At 46.9% G+C, this 21,545-nt stretch overlaps 1 protein-coding gene across 3 annotated transcripts in view; it reads left to right on the top strand.

Moving 5' to 3' along the window:
* BCAR3 (breast cancer anti-estrogen resistance 3) overlaps positions 1-21,545 on the top strand; it is a 219,119-nt gene that overhangs the window by 192,995 nt on the left and 4,579 nt on the right. For all 3 annotated transcript variants that reach the window (XM_005678085.3, XM_018045779.1, XM_005678088.3), the window contains 5 exons: positions 3,195-3,298; positions 4,757-5,409; positions 10,332-10,447; positions 16,045-16,216; positions 19,322-19,433. In XM_005678085.3, coding sequence (XP_005678142.1) covers positions 3,195-3,298; positions 4,757-5,409; positions 10,332-10,447; positions 16,045-16,216; positions 19,322-19,433 — 1,157 coding nt within the window. The remainder of the gene's footprint in view (positions 1-3,194; positions 3,299-4,756; positions 5,410-10,331; positions 10,448-16,044; positions 16,217-19,321; positions 19,434-21,545) is intronic.

Raw genomic sequence — 21,545 nt, 5'->3', positions numbered from 1 at the left:
AACAGCTCTGGAGTTAGGGAGCGAAGTTAGTCCTGAAAGCTTAGATGAGGACTTGATCCACACAGAAAGGGTGTTGACTAGGTCAGAAGAGATGAGATTCCTAAGACAGAAGATTTTGAGAGCCTGGGGGCTGCAGGCTGACCCTTGGGGGATCTTGGAGAGAAGAGTTCAGAAAACTGAATGCTGGGCTAGCCCCACCGTCGATTACAAGTGACGTGCCCTGGGTTAATACGGGACTTGTCTCTCAGGCAGTGAGGAGTCCTTGTGCGTGTTATCTAACTGCCAAGAAAGAAAAGCTGGCACGAGGCTGTGCATTGTATTTATTTTAGGCTATGGAAATGATGTTAGAAAAAAAGCAAATTCAAATGATTTTCTTATTTGAGTTCAAAATGGGTCAAAAGCAGAGACAACTTGCAACATCAACAATGTATTTGGTCCAGGAACTGTTAATGACTGTACCGTGCAGTGGTGATTCAAGAAGTTTTACAAAGGAGATGAGAGCCTTGAAGATGAGGAGCCGGCCATTGAAAGTTGACACCAATCATTTGAGAGGATCTTTGAAGCTCCTCTTACAACTACATGGGAAGTTGCCAAAGAACTCATGCTCTGGTTCTTCCGCACTTGAAGCAAACTGGAAGGATGAAAAACCTTGATAAGTGGATACCTTGTGAACTGACCACAAATTTAAAAAATTGTCGTTTTAAAGTGTCATTCGCTTATTCTCTGCAACAACAATGAACCATTTCTCAATCTGATTGTGGCGCACAACAAAAAGTGGATTATATACAACAGCTGACGACAGCCAGCTCAGCGGTTGGACTGAAGAGAAGCTCCAAAGCATTTCCCAAAGCCAGACTTGCACCAGAAAATGGTCATGGTCACTGTTTGGTGGTCTGCTGCTAGTCTGTTCCATTTCAACTTTCTGAATCGCAGTGAAACCATCACATCTGAGAAGGAAGCTCAGCAAATCAACGAGATGAACCAAAAACTGCAACAGCTGCAGCCAGCATTGGTCATCAAAAGTGAAAGTGAAATCACTCACTCATGTCTGAGGCTCCTCCGTCCCTGGGATTCTCCAGGCAAGAACACTGGAGTGGGTTGCCATTTCCTTCTCCGGGGGATCTTCCCAACCCAAGGATCGAACCCTGGTCTCCCGCATTGCAGGCAGACGCTTTAACCACCAGGGAAGCTCCATTGGTCATCAGAAAGGGCCCAGTTTTTCTCCACACCACCTGACCATATGTCACACAACCAACACTTCAAAAGTTGAACGAATTGGGCTGCAGAGTTTTGTCTCATCCGCCATATTCACCTGACCTCTCACCAACCGACTACTGCTTCTTCAATCATCTCAACAGCTTTTCGCAGGGAAAATGCTTCCACATCCAGCAGGAGGCAGAAAATGCTTTCCAAAAGAGTTCATTGAATCCCAAAGCATGGATTTTTATGCTACGGGAATAAACAAACATTTCTCCTTGGCAAAGAAACATGTTGATTGTAATGGTTCTTATTTTGATTAATAAAGATGTGTTTGAGCCTAGTTATAAGATTTAAAATTAGTTGCAATTACTTTTGTAACCAGCCTAATATTAAAACGCTATCTTCTGTTCTTTCGGGAGTTAGGGGTTGGTTGATGAACTAATGAGTAGGGAGTTAATGTGAACAGAGCCAGGGTGACCCACAAAACCCCTGCTAGGAACAGTGCTGGGAAGGAAGGCCCCTTGGTCTACCCTCAACAACCTGAATTTAAAATACAAAAAAAAAATTTAAGATAAAAATGAAAGAAAAGCTTAGAAAGTCTCCATGTTAATAACGCAAAGCTAACAGAGCCACTCTTGGGGATTGTCCTTTGAAAGCAGAGCTCACTAAGCCTTATCACACTTGGCATAGGCTGCAGGTCCAGAAAGACCTAGATGTGGGGGCGGGGTGGACTCAACACGGAAGATGGCTGGAAGCCCTGCCCCTCCGCCCGCCAGTGGCTCCCCACATTCCCTGACGTCAAGCCAGATGGTTGCCCCCACCCCCCAACCTCCCCCCCGCCCCCCCGCCCCGAAAAGGTGTGCGCTTGGCCAGGTTACATTCCAGGCCAGTGTGTGACCACGGAGTCTGACTGCTGGCTGGGAGCACTGCTTAAATATCGCTTCACTGAAGCCACTGCCTTTTGGAACTTGCCCTCTGCCCTGCCTTATCTCTGAGGGGTTGCTGGAGTTTGGGGGCTGTTTGGTTTTTTTTTTTTTCCCCCTCTGGTTGTCTGCAAAGGTAGGAAAGAACTTTCATAATTTCTGTAACATAAGTTTGGGGGTTGGGGGTGGCGACTAATAAAGTTCATTACCATTCGACTGGTGCAGTGCCTTCTGTTTTAGCTAAAGGGAGATTCTGTTCTTTGGTGCTAATTAGAGTAATTCCTGATCTGAACAGGCAGGGTTAGAGCCATGCTGGTGAACTGTGTCATTCGGGTCTGCTGGGCCCGCTTGCCCTGTGCTGCTGTGCCCTGTGCTTCCCAGTTAGAGAAACTGCCAGTCTGAACTGGCAAGGGGCAGAGCCATGCTGGTGAATTGTGTCGTTAGGGTCTACTCTCCCTGCAATGCTGTGTCCTGTGCCTCCCAGCTTGCTTGATGACCCCAAGGCCCTTTCCCGGACTCAGCCTGAGGAGGCTGGCTGGGGGATCCCCCAGTGGGGTCCTTCTGAATGGGTATGCCAGCCTCCCTGGGCAATCCTGCAGGTTATTTGGGGGACGCTGAACTTTCCACTGAGATGGAAACTGCCCCACAGCCTCCTTCCTAACTGTGCCACTGTGAGGCTTGGTGGAAAATGTGTGTTAGTTATACAAGACATTCCTCCTGGGTCTGTAATTTTAGGCGCTGTTGAAAGTACACATTCCAGCTTATCAGATTTTCCTGAGAGTATCTTGAAACCTTTACCCTGCTCTGCTTAACAGGATGGAAAGACTCAGAAGCAGCAGCCTGGGATCTAACTGGATGGGTCCTGGGGACACGGCAAGGAGCCCAAGGCACAGTCATGTACTAATCACTAATCAGTGATTTCCTCCTCCAGCCAACATTCCTGTACTCTTAGGCTATATGGGAGCACTCTCATTCTGAGCAATCTTTTTCTTTTTTTAAACTTTCCATGATGTTGCCTAAAGGTTTTACGATTTAATGACATGTTTCTGCCCTATTTGTCTTTTGCTACAGAAATAAAGAGAAGAGTGGGAGCCAGCCAGCCTGCCTGGATCACATGCAGGACAGAAGAGCCTTGTCCCTCAAAGCCCACCAGTCAGAAAGTTACCTGCCAATTGGTAGGTCTTTGGGGATTTGGGGGGAAGAGGGTGACGGTGTTCCGCTGATTTTCTGCAGGCTATCTCCCCTGCTCCATCTGGTCACCTTATTTGGGAAAGACATAGACTCCACATCTGGAGGCTGAGGGGTTCATAGGACTGTATCCCGATGCGAATCACTGAGCTGGGTGCTGTGTGTGTGTTACTCAGTTGTGTCCGACTTTTTGCGACCCCATGTACTCTGTGTGTGTGTGTGTGTGTGTGTGTGTGAGTCACTCAGTCATGTCCAATTCTTTCTGAGCCCATGGATCAGATTCCTCTGTCCATGGAATTTTCCAGGCAAGAATACCAGAGTGGATTGCCGTTTCCTTCTCCAGGATATCTTCCCAGCCCAGGGATCAAACCCAGGTCTCCAGCATTGCAGGCAAATTCTTTACCATCTGAGCCACCAGGAGAGCCTGGTGCTTAATGTGTGCTAGCTTTATAAGCCTCATAAGAAGCCTTAAAGGTGAGCATGGTTATCCTCTTTTTGGCGAAGAAACTGAGGCATGGATATAATTGACCTGTCTAGATGCATCTATCTAGTAAGTGGTGAAGCCAGCATTTGAACCTAGGTTTCCTGACTCTGAGCCCAACTGCAAACTACTGGTCATCATAACAAACACACCTTCCCCTTAGTCTCCTCCCTGGGAAGAGAGAGAATGGGTCAGTCCTGGGGCTCCTGGTAGAAACCCCGCCTCCTCTCCATTCTGCTATCACAGCTGGAAGAGTGAGATGGTGTGGGATGTGGGGGAACCAGGTAAGCAATTGTGTTAATAGACAATGGGATTGTTTTTCATTATGTTTGTAACGGACCTCCCTTGGGGAACCACAGGGTGATTTTTCCTGTCACCGCTTCATAAACTACTTGAAAGTGGGTTTTCTCAGCATCTTTTTCTCCCTTCTCCATGTGTCTCTGTCTCTTCCTTAAAGCTGGCAGGATCCACTCTGGCTCTGAGAGTGACTCAGGGCCCTCCTCCTTTTACACTATGTGACTAAAGACATGATTCTTACGGCAAGGTTAGATTACTCACCGCCCTCCGAGCTCAATGTACTTCCCTGTTTTGACTGTATAACTTTCTATGACCATAAAATGGCATTGCTGCCCAGCTGTGGATAGTCACCAGGATTTAGAATTCCCCAAGAAGTGGCGTGGGGCCACCTATGCCCTTGACATGCTCTTGACTGCTCTAGACCAGACCTGCAGTGGTCATACTGATTATAATTAAGCTTTCCTATTTGCATCAAATGTGGAGATTGTGATTACAACAGTAGTAAAATTTGGTTTCGTTGGAAATAAAAAGGAATTATAAAGCAAAAAACAAAACAAAACAAAACCCTAGGGTATGAATTGAGGGCCAGAAGCTGTCACTCGGATTTTGTCTGTTTTCTGTTTTCCTCACAGCTGAGCTTTTTCTGACCCTCTGTTATCCTCCACAGGTGGTAAGCTGCCCTCTCAGTCCCCAGGTGTGGGCACAAGCCCCTGCCCAAACTCACCAGTGTTCAGGACGGGCAGCGAGCCCACTCTGAGTCCAGCTGTGGTGCGGAGGGTCTCCTCAGACGCTAGGCCAGGGGAGGCGCTGAGGGGCTCAGACAGCCAGCTATGCCCCAAGCCGCCCCCCAAGCCCTGCAAGGCACCCCTGCTCAAAGCTCCCCCGTCTCCATCTATCTGGCTCAACTCTGAAGCCAACTACTGCGAACTGAACCCAGCCTTGGCAGCCGGCTATGATGGGGCATCTAGGCTGCCCTTCTGTGCCCAGGACAGCTACGTGGAGTTGCTGACAGCGAAGCAGAATGGGAGGCTGGGCACCCGGAACTCTGACACCAGCTACTTGATCCTTGATGATGATGACAGGACAAGGCCTTGGAAGCTGCCACCAGCCCCAGGGGACACAGGGCATGAGGACCAGGACACATTTGTGATGCCCCTCCTAGAGACCACTTCTTCGTTCAAGCCCAATGACTTTGAGTCAAAGCTGCTTCCTCCTGAGAACAAGCCTCTGGAAACTTCGATGCTGAAGCGTGCAAAAGAACTGTTCACCAACAATGACCCCAAGGTCATTGCCCAGCACTTGCTCAGCGTGGACTGCAAGGTGGGTGCCAGAGGGATTTCCAGATGCTTGGCAGGGGGTTCTGTCTGGGCCTCGTTCTGCCTTACCTTGTGACTTGTTTGCTCATAGGACAGTGGAGATGATGACCTGGGTGTGGGATTTATTGAAGGGGTGGGAACCCAGGCTGTGACAACCCTTGCCCAGGCAGGAAACTTGTGAAATTCACCTGGGACAGAAGAATACAGGGCCACCCAGGGCCCTGCTCTCCTCCCCCAACCCCTGCCGTGCCCTTCTCCCAGCTCGTGTGGATTTTCAGTTCTCCCCCTGCCTCAACTCCATCAGAACTGGTGAAGTCAAGTCCAAAGAAGGGTAGATTGTAGATGAAAATGGAATTTCTGGAGTAGCAGAGACTTCATGGTTTTTATTTCATTATATGCCACATGTGTACATTATATACTTATTTTTATTGTTATGAAAATGGTCTTTAGGGTAAAATTTTTAAAGTTACTTGCTCAGTTTAGAAAAAATATAAAACAATTATAAAAGATATCATTTTAGAAAAATTACACAATACAGATTAGGAGAAAAGAAAAAATGAAAACCACACAAAATCCAGTTTTTTGGTGATCACCGTTGTTAACATTTGTCCCGCCAATAGATGCGTAAATAATTGCATACATATCTAAGTTTACCACAGAAATGCCACAGGCCTATGCATACCACTTCAAACCTTTTTTGTCTTTCATGGAACAACATAGCATGACTATCTTTCCATGTGACTGTATAAACCTCTTTATATCATCATCATTTAAAAAAAAATTTATCATCATTTTTGATGCATTTCTTTTAGATATGGATGGCTTTTGTTCATAGCTGGCCCCAAGACAGCCTCATCCTTCAGAGAGTAATTTCTCAAAAGCAAGCATTTAAGGCTGGTGTGTGCTCAGCCCACCCCTCAATATAAGGAGAGAGATCCCTTCATTTGAGCAACAGATGAGGCCTTAGATTTAAAGCCCTTTTTCATTTATAGCTCAGTGAAGTCAATTAGCTTCAAAGGTCAGGGCTTATTGAGGAACTGGTTTTCCTAAATAAATTTCCTGGGTCATGAATCATGGCAGGAAATCTAATCTCTAAGCATTCCCCAGGGAGTTCCTTGGTTGATGGCGGCTCACAGGATGCATGGGACCTCCCAAAGCTGTCTTGAGGAATATTAAGCAGGTGCTGGCTGTTTGGGGGCGAAGAGGCTGCCAGGAATGGGGCTGTGTTGGAGGAACAAGGACTGTCTGTGTGGTTCACTGGGTGTCCTTGGGCAGGGCCCCAAGTGGTCAGATAATTTTCCTTGTTAAGACCTTACCTCATTCAGAGGGAGCTAAACCTGTTTGGACAGGAAGAGGATTTAGTCTCCTGTTCTAGTTAGTATGAATAGACCCTGGATCTGAGACGGCAGAACCACACCAGCAGGCCAGGAGCCTGGTGTGAGCCTGTCTGAGTTCTTAGTGGAGGAAGCTCCTTGTAGGAACATGGGTCTGGGTTTACAGAACAGCCTAATTTCTGGGAGGAAATGAATGCTTCCCCGCTGTGTTCTCAGGCAGGACTTGGTAGTAGTCTAGGAGGGGGTGAGAGGCCGGACTGGTCTTCACAGTAGAGTCTGGAACCTTCCCACTGCCTTGGCAATCTGTTCTCAGCTGAAGGAATGTGTAGCCTCCTCTTTGTTCTGTTTCTCTGTCTGCATTCTGTCCTCCTGGTAGGGGTCCCACTCCCCCGTATGCCTTTAGGCACCCCTGGAAGAGGTGCTGGATGGAACCCCCAGGCAGCGAGGCAGAGACCTGAGCAGGAGCCCCCTGATGATGAGCCCACCCCCAGTCCCCAGGGCGGAGCTGTTTCGTCTTCCTTCCTCCCTCATTTCCTTATCCTCTTCCTGAGCTACTGACTTCGGGGCTTTGCCAACAGAGCAAGAGTGTCTCTAAAAAGTAAAACAAAGGCTGTTATCACCGAACTGACTCTAACTGCAACCAGACGAGCCCACCCGGAAGCCTAGAGCTGGCCTGGGCAGCATCCAGGGCCCAAGTGCTGGTTCCCACCTGTGCCCAGAGTCCAGCCTGTGGGGGCTGTGGGTGGTCCTGAGTGCCTGGAGGAAGCAGGGTAAGCCCCTCCGCAGGCTGGGGCTGGGTGGGCATCCACTGAGCTGCTCCCACCCTGTGAATGGGTAACACCCTGCTTTACCCACTTGTCTCTGCAGAAGCTAGAGAGAGACAGCCCCAGTAGCCAAGGGCCTGGCCTCTGGGGGTGAGCTATCTGAGTCTAACACCTCCCCCTGCCTCGCAGAGTTTCTAAAGGGAGAAGAGCGCCACAAACCAGGTGTTTGTGAAGACTAAAGCCCTCGTATAGTGCCTGCCCCACACTGAGGCTGAGTGACAGTTCCCTAGTGTTGTGTATTGAGCCTTGATTGAACACCAACTGTGGGCCAGGTCAGGTCAGGCCAGGTCATGGTGGGAGAGGCAGGAGCGACAGTGACATAGAATTCGGATCACGGTCCAGGTGGGAAATGCTCTGCAGGGCCTCCAAGGTAGGGTCTCAAACATAGCGGAGGGAGGGGTCAGGGTGGGGATTTCTGAGATGAGCTTTGAAGGCTGAATGAGTTGGTGATGCAGAACACAAAAGCATCTTCCAGGTGGCAGGCAGCGCACACTTGCAGAGACTGAGGCCAAGAACCATGGGAGAGAGGGGTATTGGTTTATGGAGGATTCATTCTGGATGGGTAGTGAGGGAAATGGAGTCTGCAGGGGGAGGTCCTGGCAAATCTGTCTTTCTTTGTTTTTAAGTCTCTATTTCTGGGCTCCTTCCAGGTTGCTTCCTTCAGGGCACTCTGCAGTCCAGTGAGGGAGATAGGCCCGTAAGTGCAGAGTGCCCATCAGAGTCCTCTACGGAGGGCAACCGAAATGGCGGCCTCATTTCTCGGTAGATGGTTCCTGACAGCTGGGAAGAAGGCCAGCCAGGCCCGTCAGGGCTCCGCTGGGTCACCGCAGCCATTCCCCAGGCAGTCGGATGAAGAGCGGACAGAACTAGGAGACCCTGTGGAGCCAGGATAGCTAAGATCAGGAGAGCAGAAGGCAGCCGGGTCTCACGAGGATGGGCGTCATCCTGCCCCGCCGGGTCCAGCTCACAGTGAATCCTCTAGAAGTGCTCGTCCTTCCTCTCCCTTTCTGAGCATCATGGCCCCAGGCTTTCCCAGGAGACCTAATCGAGGCTGCACTGTGACCTCAGGACCCCTTGTCCCAGAGCTCAGCCTTGGGGCAACCAGGTGTTGGCATTTCCTGGTAACATGTCAGGAAAGTGACCAGGGGACTGCATGTTTACACGGAAGGAAAACAGGCAAGGGGAATACAGCTTCCAGAATAAAAGTGAATCAACGACAAGCCTCTGACTATTACACAGAGTGTGTGTGGACTGAATGTGTTAGGTTTGGAGCCTCTGACAGGGCAGAGTAGAGTGTGTGATTGCAGGTGACCAGGGTGTGCATCTGGGCTGCCTTGCCATGGTCAAGGCCTAAATCTCTTTCCAGAGATCGGGCCAGAATTCTTCCCCCTTCCACATGGCCAGTGATTCATAACTTGGCTTTGTAAATAGCTCGAGTTTTAGGGTCATTTGATCCTTGGCAAAGTCCTTGAGGAAGGTAAACTCAGCAGTTGTTTTAGAGAAGGGGGAACTGAGAGCAGATGAATCCTGTCTTATTCTGGAGTCTGCACTGGACAGCTCCTCCCCAGGGCTGATGGTGGTGGCTTTGCTCAACTACAGAAGTTAAAGGTCAAGGTTAATATCAGCTAAACTGCCAGATGTTTTTGGTGGACTGTTATGAAGACACCTGGACTGTTCATATGCTCAGGATAATTATCGTGGAGGACAACTCCACAGGAACAAGAAAAGGAATTGTCCTGTGCCTGCCGCATGTCCAGGGATGGTTTGACCCATTATATCTGCTAGTTGGACCTCCCCTGGTGGTTCAGCAGTTAAAAATCTGCCTGCAGTGCCGAAGCCACAGGAGATGCGGGTTAATGGGAAAATCCCCTGGAGGAGGGCATGGCAACCCACTCCAGGATTCTTTCCTGGAGAATCCCATGGACAGCCTGGCAGGCTCCAGTCCATAGGGTCGCAGTCGGACACAACTGAAGCGACTTAGCACACACGCACATCTGCTCATTGCACTGTTAGTATCAACATATCAGTGCTCTGTGAGTGTCACCAGCCCCGTTTTAGAGATGCCCTGACTCAGTTGTAGCATTTGGAGGTAATGTAATAACTATAAGTGGTTAACTAGTACCAGATTCCAATAAGCTGTGATCACACACTGGAACTGAGATGGGGAGCGCTGACTGGGACAAACAAACCAGATTTTCTTTAAGGAAGACCTCTCAGGGGGAGAAGTGGGTGTGTTTGAGACCTCGGGTTTCACATAGCCGTACATGTTTGTAATAGTTTCCAGATGTACAGTGCATTCACTGAGCCCAGGAGAGACGTAATTACGGGTAATAGGAGCCAGCCCTGCCGTTAAGCGAGAATGTGAACGGCAGAGCCTGCAGCAGAGTGGCACTTGGACGCAGCTCCACTTTTCCACTGCCAGGCATCAGTCTGCTCCGTGCACACACAGCCCTGCTGTTGGCGGCAAGTCCAGCAGCAGGATCCAGCCACGGCAGAGAAAAGCTCGAAGAACCACGCCATTCTCGGGCCGGGCAGAGACGCCAAACCTGCAGACCAATCTAGGTACTTTCCTGCCAGGTTTCACATTCCAGTATATGTATCAAAAGCCTCCAAATAGTGTATTCAGACTGTATTTTCAGTTGCTGCTGCTCAAAAAGAAGTGCAGCAAGTCAAGTGCATCCACAGTGTCCCAGTTTAGTGCATTTCTTTCCACATTTGCAGCAAGCCCACGTCCTGGTCCAGTTCATTTCAACCTGTGTTCTTGACAGGTCGCGAGGATACTTGAAGTCTCGGAAGAGATGAGGAAGAACATGGGCGTGAACTCGGGGCTGGAGCTCATCACCTTGCCTTACGGTCACCAACTGCGCCTGGACATCATTGAAAGGTGAGTAGTGCTGCTCTGTACTTACGGTCCTTTCAACTCCGCAGGCTGTCAGAGCTACAGGTTTCAGAGCTAGGAGAGGCCAGGTACCCTCTGCCCCAGGGCCACCTCGCTCGAGGAAGCGTGGCCCCTGAAGGCCTTTCCCAGAAGCCGTGACCAGAGAATTCCTGGAGAAGCTCAGGAGGCAGAGGAAATCAGGGAACAGATAGCACGTTCGCGACTCTGCTGCATGGGCAGATGGAGAAGCCGGCAGAGGCTCAGCCCTGGAGCACAGGTCACCACCACCCCTGCTGGCCTGGGGTGGGAGCAGTGCTGCAGGCAGATGGAGCGGACATGCCATGCCACTTCCTCCAGCCTGAGCTGCAGCCCGTCTGTCTGCTTTAGGAATTAAGTGGGGGTTTGTGGGGGAAGTTGGGAAGAACAGGGTCTGAACAGTGTTTTCTTTGAAGTGTGGACAAATGGGGCATCAGAGGGCAAGGGATGAGGTGCTCAGGCCCCCGACCTCTGAAGCATCACTGCCCTCTTCTCATGGAAAGCCAGGGCCCTGGCTGGCTGTTAAAACCCACTCACGTCAGATATTTAGAAATTAGAAAGGTAGAAGTAGCGAGGCACGTTTTTAAGAAGCACTGTCAGACTTTATTTTCTGGGCTCCAAAACCACTGCAGATGGTGACTGCAGCCATGAATTTAAAAGACACTTACTCCTTGGAAGAAAAGTTATGACCAACCTAGATAGCATTTTCAAAAGCAGAGACATTACTTTGCTGACTAAGGTCCGTCTAGTCAAGGCTATGGTTTTTCCAGTGGTCATGTATGGATGTGAGTTGGACTGTGAAGAAGGCTGAGCGCCGAAGAATTGATGCTTTTGAACTGTGGTGTTGGAGAAGACTCTTGAGAGTCCCTTGGACTGCAAGGAGATCCAACCAGTCCATTCTGAAGGAGATGAGCCCTGGGATTTCTTTGGAGGGAAGGATGCTGAAGCTGAAACTCCAGTACTTTGGCCACCTCATGCGAAGAGTTGACTCATTGGAAAAGGCTCTGATGCTGGGAGGGATTGCGGGCAGGAGGAGAAGGGGACGACAGAGGATGAGATGGCTGGATGGCATCACCAACTTGATGGATGTAAGTCTGAGTGAACTCCGGGAGTTGGTGATGGACAGGGAGGCTTGGTGTGCTGCGATTCATGGGGTCGCAAAGAGTTGGACACGACTGAGCAACTGAACTGGACTGAACTGAGACTAGAATCTCATATTAGTATAGAAGTTGGCCTTTTTGATACACGTGAAAAGATAGTTGTTTTGGGCAAGACTGTTTTGTTATCTGAAGTTTTATGTTTTTCCAGCCAGCTTCTTGGCTGCCACAGCACTCGCGTGGTCTTTAGTGGGCAGCCAGGGCCCTGGCTTCTCCTGAGAGGACAGTGATGCTTCAGACGCCGGAGCCCTAGCACCATCACCCCCTGCCCATGGTTTTCTGTGATGTTCTGGGTCACAGCACTGTCCAGTACAACACTGATGGCAGAAATCTCCTGACAGCATCCACTAGCCACTGGTGACCACTAAGCACCTGAAATGTGGCAACTGAAGGATGAAATGTTTTATTTTACTCTTCAGCATTTTAAGTATAGAGCCACATGTGGTTTGTGGACATGCAGTCCTAGACTACCGCTAGCCCCTGGAAAGTAAACACTCTATTTCAAATGGCCTGGGAGAGTTGGTAACAGCTGCTTTCAAGGTTACCCGACTATGAAGCAAATAAAATGGCTCCAGTGCCTCTGTTGCTGTGGTTTCACGGCCACAGGTGCCTCCCGTAGGAAACACCCAGAGTGCAGAATGGAAGACTCCTGGGAGGCAGGAGGGCAGGACGTGGCCCTGCTGCCGTTGTTCAGGCATGCTTGTCAGCTTATTGTTCAGTGTCTTTGGGCAATGGTAGGTCTGACTTCTGAATCTCCCTACTTTCCCTGCTCACTCTTCTAGAGGCCAGCCCTGCTCTCCAAGGCATCCTCTCCCTCCCCATGCCCCAGGGGCCTGGCCTCTCATTTCCGCTCACCTGCCCTCCCTCCTGGTCTGGGCCCATGGTCATTATTTCAGCAGAGACCAGCTGTGCTGGCATGTACCTGTTTCTCTTTTGATACTTTTCAGACTGAAAACTTCCCAGTTGCAGGCCTTATTTATTTATCTATGGCGGTGCGGCGTCTTCATTGCTGTGCGGGCTTGCTCTAGTTGTGCCGAGTGGAGGCTGTTCTTCATTGCAGTGTGCGGGCTTCTCACTGCAGTGGCTTCTCTTGTTGCGGAGCACGGGCTCTAGAGCACAGGCTCAATAGCTGTGGCCTGTGGGCTTTGTTGCTCGGCAACATGTGGGATCCTCCCAGACCAGGGATCAAACTCATGTTCCCTGCATTGCCAGGTGGATGCTTTACCACTGAGCCACCAGGGAAGCCCTGCAGGCCTTACTTTATCAGTTTCATTAGCTGTGTTGGGCATGCATTATGGGTGCCCAGGCTGAGGTCAGCAGGCTTGTGGCTTCTCTCTGGGCTATTTTCTGACTTCCACTCTTGTCTACATCCATTTCCTCTTTCTCCTGATTGCCGCCTGCCTGGGGTCTGGCTCCTTGCTTTGTTCCCCATCCAGAGCTGACCTGTGGGATCTACCTGCTAGGGCCTGGGGAGTGGTTCTCTCCATTACAATGTGTCTACTAAATAAAGGTTATAGCAGTCCTGCAGGATCAGGTGACATCCTTGTGTTTGAGTCTAATATAAACCACCCTCCATTTTAAACTTCAGTTCAGTCGCTCAGTCGTGTCCGACTCTTTGCAACCCCATGAATCGCAGCACACCAGGCCTCCCTGTCCATCACCAACTCCCGGAGTTCACTCAGACTCACGTCCGTTGAGTCAGTGATGCCATCCAGCCATCTCATCCTCTGTCGTCCCCTTCTCCTCCTGCCCCCAAACCCTCCCAGCATCAGAGCCTTTTCCAATGAGTCAACTCTTCTCATGAGGTGGCCAAAGTACTGGAGTTTCAGCTTTAGCATCATTCCTTCCAAAGAAATCCCAGGGCTCATCTCCTTCAGAATGGACTGGTTGGATCTCCTTGCAGTCCAAGGGACTCTCAAGAGTCTTCTCCAACACCACAGTTCAAAAGCATCAATTCTTCGGCTCTCAGCCTTCTTCACAGTCCAACTCACATCCATACATGACCACAGGAAAAACCGTAGCCTTGACTAGACGGACCTTAGTCGGCAAAGTAATGTCTCTGCTTTTGAAAATGCTATCTAGGTTGGTCATAACTTTTCTTCCAAGGAGTAAGCGTCTTTTAAATTCATGGCTGCAGTCACCACCTGCAGTGATTTTGGAGCCCAAAAAGGAAAGTCTGACACTGTTTCCACTGTTTCCCCATCTATTTCCCATGAAGTGATGCGACCGGATGTCATGATCTTCGTTTTCTGAATGTTGAGCTTGAAGCCAACTTTTTCACTCTCCACTTTCACTTTCATCGAGAGGGTTTTCCAAGGCTAGTGAGTGGAGATGTCCTTCTGAAATGTTTTGTGCCTCCTACCCACCTCAGGAGCTTCTGCACACACTTGCCTTGCTGAGCTGTTTTTCCCAAGGCAGTGTGTGCAGGAGGTTTGAGGCAAATGTTGTTCGAATGAATGGGTATAATTACCCAATTAACTGTTGATATAAAGCCAGGTCTTAAAGAAATAGAGAACCTGTCTTTTATTAAGATCCTTAAAACATAGGAAAAATCATTGACTAAAGAATCAACTGAAGGCAACATAGGAAGTTAGTTTACTATTAAACAGCTAAAATGTTCATCTCAAGCTTAACACTTTGCAAATGGGTAACAAAACTCTTCAATAAGTTTAACATAATAAAAATACACTTTAAGTCTATTTTAAAGATCCATTGATTAAGAAAGACAGGAAATTAGCAAAAAAAGATAAAGGAAATAGAGATAGGCAAAAGGGACCAACATACAGAGGGAAAAATGCACACATAGATACCAGTGTAGTAACAACTGCAGTTTGCTAGGTACTGCTGAGCCAGGCACTTTAATTATCTTTACACACACACGTGCACACACAGAGTCTTTCTCACAACAGCCCTTGTTCTCATTTTAGAGATGAGGAACTAGGGGAGTGGAGCAGTCAGGTAACAGCCTAAGGTCACACTTTGAGCAACCACCTTGCACACCCACATGTGCAAACACTCAAGAGACAGCAGAGCCTGTTACTGATTTAAAAATCACTGGAGAATATTATGGGGAGGGAGGTGGGAGAGGGGTTCATGTTTGGGAACACATGTAAGAATTAAAGATTTTAAAATTTAAAAAAAAAAACACAAAAAAATTATTGCATAAAAAAAAAAAATCATTGGAGAAACTGGTAATGCTAGCCACTAGATGAATCACTCCTCTCTTTGCTCTAGAAGAGTGAGGAGGAGACCAGCACAGGAAGCGTGGAATATCATCCTTAGCTGTGAACTTCTAGGACAGGGTGGCCCCAGAGTTTCAGAGGCAAGTCATGTTGTAGCGACCACAGCTGTGAATTAGCGCTTCACCTTCAGTACTTGTACCAGTGCCTGGAGAGGAGTTTACCCAAGGCCACGCTGGTGGCTCAGCTGGTAAAGAATCTGCCTGCAGTGCAGAAGACCTGGGTTCAATCCCTGGGTTGGGAAGATCCCCTGGAGAAGGGTACAGCTACCCACTCCAGTATTCTGGCCTGGAGAATTCCATGGACTGTATAGGTTCGCAAAGAGTCAGACGTGATTGAGCAACTTTCACTTTTACTCTGGCCCAAGGTAGGGAATGCTCATTCCTGGGCCACAGAGGGAGGGAGAGGCAGGTTTACAGACTGCTGCCACCAGGAAGGAGACCTCTCTGTGACCCCATTCATATCCATACCATTGTCTGTACAGAAAAGACCACTCTGCTTCCTGTTCTGGGTCTGCGCAGTTGACCCGTGGCGTTCAGGATAAGAAAAGGGAGGACTGTTGGTAGATACAAGATTTCTTTCTATGAGGGTCTGACTTAACAGCGAAATCCTGCCAGTTCACTGTTGAGTCTTTGTCCAAATTCCCACTCACTTTCTGGCCCCTTGACCCAAGCCACTCTATTCTTAGCTCATCCCTTGTTCTCACATCCATGTTGTCTTCCTGGATCAAGCATATTATCTCATCTTTCTGTCCCTTCCATCCCCCAGTCCAGGGGACTTAGGGGCTTCCCAAAGGATTCCTCAGTGTGTTGGGGACCTGGCATCTCCATGGACCTGTCATGGTGAGAGGGACAAGGAGCCACGTGCACTCCTGAGCAGCTTTAGCACAGGAAGGTCCTTTCATGCCCCTTGCTCCAGGGCTGAACATGCCATGTCCTGGGGTATCTGTCCTTTTTGATTCTCCACAGGACGCCCACTGAGGCCCTTCTGCAGTCACCCTGATGAGGGTGATCTGTCTTTGCAATCAGCAACCAAACTGTGTGAGCTGCCAGTGTGTCTCAGGAAGACAGCAGCAAATGGTGCAAAGCCAGTCCTTTCCTTGGCCAGTTTGGTTTCATTTCCTCCTGGTCCTATTAGCCCTAGGCCTGACTGCTCATCTCCTTCCTTTCAGACACAACACGATGGCCATCGGCATCGCAGTGGACATTCTGGGCTGCACGGGCAGTCTGGAGGACAGAGCAGCCACCCTCAATAAGATCATCCAGGTGGCAGTGGAGCTGAAAGACTCCATGGGGGACCTCTATTCTTTCTCAGCCATCATGAAGGCCTTGGAAATGCCACAGGTATATTTCCACTTGCTTTGTGCAGCCCTGTGGGCCTGTGTGTACTTAACGCTCTGCAAAGTGGTCTTCAAGTCCATGCCTGGCAAACCACAGGTGACTTTAGTCAATTCAAAAGGTAAATCGTGTCTTAGTGAAAGCTGCTTTGATTAGGGGGCAAACAAGAGCAGCGTTGCAAGTTTCTGCCTCTGTTTTTAAAGACAGCAGATAGTCGCTGACTGCCTACACTTTGTCTGTGATGTAAAATAAGAAGTCAGCCTCAAGAACATCCTCAAAAATGTTCCTGAAGAACCGGTTAGGGTGATTAAGTCTGGCTCAAGTGTGTTGTGTAAGAAAGACTGCCTCCTTCTGGGTCACTGGGCAGGCAGGCTGTTTGGGGTTATGACTGGGAAACCAAGACATTTGGGGAACTGATCTCTGAGGATCCCTAAAGTGGTTTATCTCAAAGTATGTTCCTCAGGTCATCTAAAAGAGACTCTCCTGTTAAAAGACTCAGCTTCCTGACTCATTTGTCATACAATCCCCTAAAGCAGAGTTTCTGAAATCAGGCACTTTGAATTGATCTGCTTTGACAGTCTGTTTTTAGGATGAGGTTTGAAACTGAAAATTTGTTTTTGAAGCCAAGTGGACCTCATAGAGGTAGATGCTCAGCGACTTTGCGTATGAGATCACAGTCCCACAAACCCAGTCTGCAACCAGTAATACCAAAGCCACTGCTCATTTAGCTTGGCTATTTTGTGGCCAGCCAGATTCTCTGAAATCCTGCATGTTAAGAACATAATTTCCTTATATGAAACCAAGGTCACCTTTCAAACAAGAAGCTGAAACACTTCATGCTTTCACCAGGAAATTTTGAGAAGGGTCAATTCCAATTATAATATTCTAAGAACTTTCAAATCTCTTTAGATGCACTGAAATTATTTGGGTATTTGAAATAAGCAAATTTTCATGCTGTATTTTCATGATATACTGACTTCTACTACTAACAGGAGTTATCATTTTTCATTTGGGTGTTTCTAATTTACATCATGTTTATTTCCTCTTATCCAAAACTGCCTATAATTCTGAGGACTAATAGGCTAGCTGTTCGTATAGCTTCCCAGCCCAGAGCTTCCCCTGAGAGTAGTGAAGGGGAATTTGTGGCATTAACATGGTTGCTGTCCATAACATCACCCTCAGCAATTAGGGACTCATCCCAAAGCGCATGAACATGCCTTTATAGGTGGTCCCCCCGTCCCACGGCAGCATCATACTCTAATCTGCAGCACTTGAGCAATGAGGGGACAGAGCCCTCCAGAGTGCTCAGGGCTCTGCTTGGTGTGGAGAGTGGCAGACCCAGGAAAAAACCAGAGACGAGAGTCATGTCATTTCTGTGTATCATCTAAACCTGACCCTGGACTACAGCCGTTTGTGCTGCCTTCTCTTAGTTTCTGGTATCAAGAGAGAGCATCCAGGAGATGGGCCTAGCCCAGAAACAAGGGCTCCTTTCAGAAGGGCAGATGCTTCAGGGCAGGGACGAAGGGGGCATGAGAAGAAATGGCATCATGGGTGGCTGGAGGAAGTAAGCCACATCCTCCCCTTCCCAGCAAACCTGCTGATGGTGAACCTTTCTCACCTTCCTCTTGGAATACACAGGGAGTTCTTAGAGGCCAAGGAAATGAATCTCAGCTCTGCCATTTAGCTGTGAAACTTGACCAAGTTACCTAATCTCTTGTCTTCTGATCTGTAAAATGAAGTCAAAATACTGCCTCATAGAGCACTGTGAGGATTAAATGAAATTCCTCAAATACCTGACAGAATTGGCTCTCATTCCCTAAGTATTAGTTCCCTTTTCCCCCTTCCTTGTTTCATGTAGAAGACATCAGACACAGGCTTGCTGGTTTTAGGGTGTGAGTGGGGGACTATTAGGATAGTCAGAGTCAGTGGCATATGTTGGTCTGGACTAAACGATTCCAAAGAAATAAAAAGAAATGAGCAGTGGCATCATATGGCCTAGGCAATTTTCCATATGTCTCAGACTTCACTACTTAAAAGTAACATTAAAATGCTTAAGATCACAATTCTACATCCTTCCATCAGTATAAACTCTGGAGGACAGTTGGCAATGCCTATCAAGATTTTATTTCTTGACCCAGTAGTTCTACTTCTGGAAATTTATCCTCCAGATATTCTCTTACTTGTGCACATCTGCAAAATCTTTGAGATAATTCTATAACAGAAAAATATGTTTAAAGCTCTTCAGTTCAGTTCATTCGCTCAGTTGTGTCTGACTCTTTGTGACCCCATGAATCGCAGCACACCAGGCCTCCCTGTCCATCACCAACTCCTGGAGTTCACTCAGACTCACGTCCATCAAGTCCATGATGCCATCCAGCCATCTCATCCTCGGTCGTCCCCTTCTCCTCCTGCCCCCAATCCCTCCCAGCATCAGAGTCTTTTCCAGTGAGTCAACTCTTCGCATGAGGTGGCCACAAGTACTGGAGCTTCAGCTTCAGCATCATTCCTTCCAAAGAAATCCCAGGGTTGATCTCCTTCAGAATGGACTGGTTGGATCTCCTTGCAGTCCAAGGGACTCTCAAGTCTTTTCCAACACCACAGTTCAAAAGCATCAATTCTTTGGCGCTCAGCTTTCTTCACAGTCCAACTCTCACATCCATACATGACCACAGGAAAAACCATAGCCTTCACTAGACGGACCTTATGCTATCTAGGTTGGTCATAAAGCTCTTATGTATAGGAAATTAGCTAAACTATGGTTTATGCATAAATGGACCACTAGAGGCTTAATAAAACAAAACTGTTGTATGCTGTTCTATATGTACTTATGAGAAATAACTTCCAAACAAGGAACAGGAAAATATGTGTATAGTATGATATGCATTTATTTTAAAAGGTATGTGTGCATCTAATGGGTCATGAGAGCACCATGGAGCAGGGAGTGGGTAGGGATTAGCTTTTCTCTATACTCTCCTTTCAACTGCTTTGAGTTTTTATCATGTCCATCTATCATCCATTTCAAAATTTCAGCACCAAGAAGATAGTTTTTTTTTTCAAGATAGTTTTTTAAAAGAGCCTTTTCCAAAGCTATAACACTTTTCTTTCTTCCAGATCACACGGTTAGAAAAAACGTGGACTGCCCTGCGGCACCAGTACACACAAACTGCCATCCTCTATGAGAAACAGCTGAAGCCTTTCAGCAAAATCCTGCATGAAGGCAGAGGTAAGCACAGGGTCAGGACAGGCGTCCTGGGGGCTGCTTGGCAGTGTCGTCATCTGTTCTGGTTTGAGCAAAGCTTTTAGCAGGGCATGTTATAAAGGCTCCAAGTTATCTGCAGGATTGTCAATGAGTCATCAAGCCTTTATCAGATGACAGAGTTGCTTGTAGGTATTCAGTTGCTAAAACAAGACATAGGGTACCAGTCACTTCATTTTGAGCTTAACTTTGTAAATTGAGGTACAATTTACATATTAGCTTCAGGTGTACAACATAATGGTTCAATGTTTGATTATGTTGCAAAATGATTACAATAAGACCAGTACCTAATACATAGGTACAAAATTTTTTTTCTTCTGATGAGAACTTTCAAGATTCACTTTGCTAGCTACTTTCAAATATGCAATACAGTATTCACTATAGTCACGACATTATATAGCATATCTCCAGGAGTTACTTTATAACTGGAAATCTGTACCTTCTGATCCCTTCAACCATTTCACTTCTCCCCTTGTCTCAGGCAACCACCAATCTGTCCTCTATATCCATGAGCTCAAGGGGTGTTTCTGTTTTTCTTAGACTTTACATGTAAGTGAGTTCACATGCTATTTATCTTTTTCTGTCTGACATATTTCACTTAGCATAATACCCTCAAGTTTGTGTTGTCACAAATGGCAGGATTTCTTTTTAATAGCTGAATAATATTCCATTGTGTCTATACACACATATGCATCTTTTAAAATTGAAGCTATAGTTGATTTATGATGTGTAAATCTAGTGTACAGCAAAATAAGTTATATATTTAATATTTTTCATTATAGATTATTGCAAGATATTGATTATAGTTCCCTATGCTATACAAAAGGACCTTGTTGTGTAAATGAGTTCATTTGTATGGTTTTTTAGATTCCATACATAAGTGATATCATGAGAATCTACCTGTCTGACTCACTTCACTTAGCCTGATAATCTCTAGGTCCATCCATGTGTTGCTGCAAATGGCGTTGTCATTTTTTCTGGCTGAGTAGTAGTCCTTTGTGTACATACATATACCACATCTTTCTTTATCCACTCATCTGTTGAGTGACATTTAGGTTGCTTCCATATCTTGGCTATTGTAAATAGTGCTGCTATGAACACTGAGGTATAGGCATCTTTTCAAATTAAGGGTTTTCTCCAGATACATGCCCAAGAGTGGGATTGTTGGATCATATAGCAACTCTATTTTCAGTTTTTTAAGAATCTCCATGCTGTTCTCCGTAGTAGCTGCACTAATTTACATTCTCTCCAACAGTATAGGAGGGTTCCCTTTTCTCAACACTCTCTCCAGCATTTATTATTTATGACTTTTTTGATGATGGCCATTCTGACCACTGTGAAGTGATACCTCATTGTAGTTTTGATTTGCATTTCTCTGATAGTTAGCAATTTTGAGCATCATCTATTGAGCATCATGTATCTGTTGGCCATCTGCCTATTTTTTCAGGGGGCTATTTGTTTTTTTGCTAGTTGTATGAGCTGTTTGTATATTTTCAAAATTAAGCCCTTGTTGGTCACATTGTTTGCAAATGTTTTTTCCCATCTGTTGGTTGTCTTTTCATTTTGTTTATGGTTTCCTTTGCAAAAACATGTTTAATGAGATCCCCCTGTTTATTTTTGCTTTTATTTTTACTATCCTGGGAGACTGATTTAAGGTAACATTGCTGTGATTTATGCCAGAGAATGTTTTGCCTATATTCTTGTCTCAGAGCTTTATGGTATTGTATCATGAGTTTATTTTTGTATGGTGTGAACAGAAGTGGTGAATTGGCATCCTTTTATTCCTGTTCTTAGATGGAAAGTTTTTAGCTTTTCATCAAGTATGATGTTAGCTATGGGCTTGTTATATGTGGCCTCATTATGTTGTTGTACATTCCCTCTATATCCACTTTGTTGGGAGTTTTTTTTTTTTTTTACCATAAATGGATGTCAGATTTTGTAAAATGATTTTTCTGCATCTATTAAGATCAAATTATTTTTCTTTCATCTTATTAACACAGTATGTCATATTGATTTGTGAATACTGAGCTATCCTTGTTTCCCTGGAATATATCCCACTTAATCCATATGATCCTTTTA

This window comes from Capra hircus, chromosome 3 (genome assembly GCF_001704415.2).
Source record: "Capra hircus breed San Clemente chromosome 3, ASM170441v1, whole genome shotgun sequence".
Taxonomy (NCBI): domain Eukaryota; kingdom Metazoa; phylum Chordata; class Mammalia; order Artiodactyla; family Bovidae; genus Capra; species Capra hircus.
This window is presented reverse-complemented; position numbering and strand designations above follow the sequence as displayed.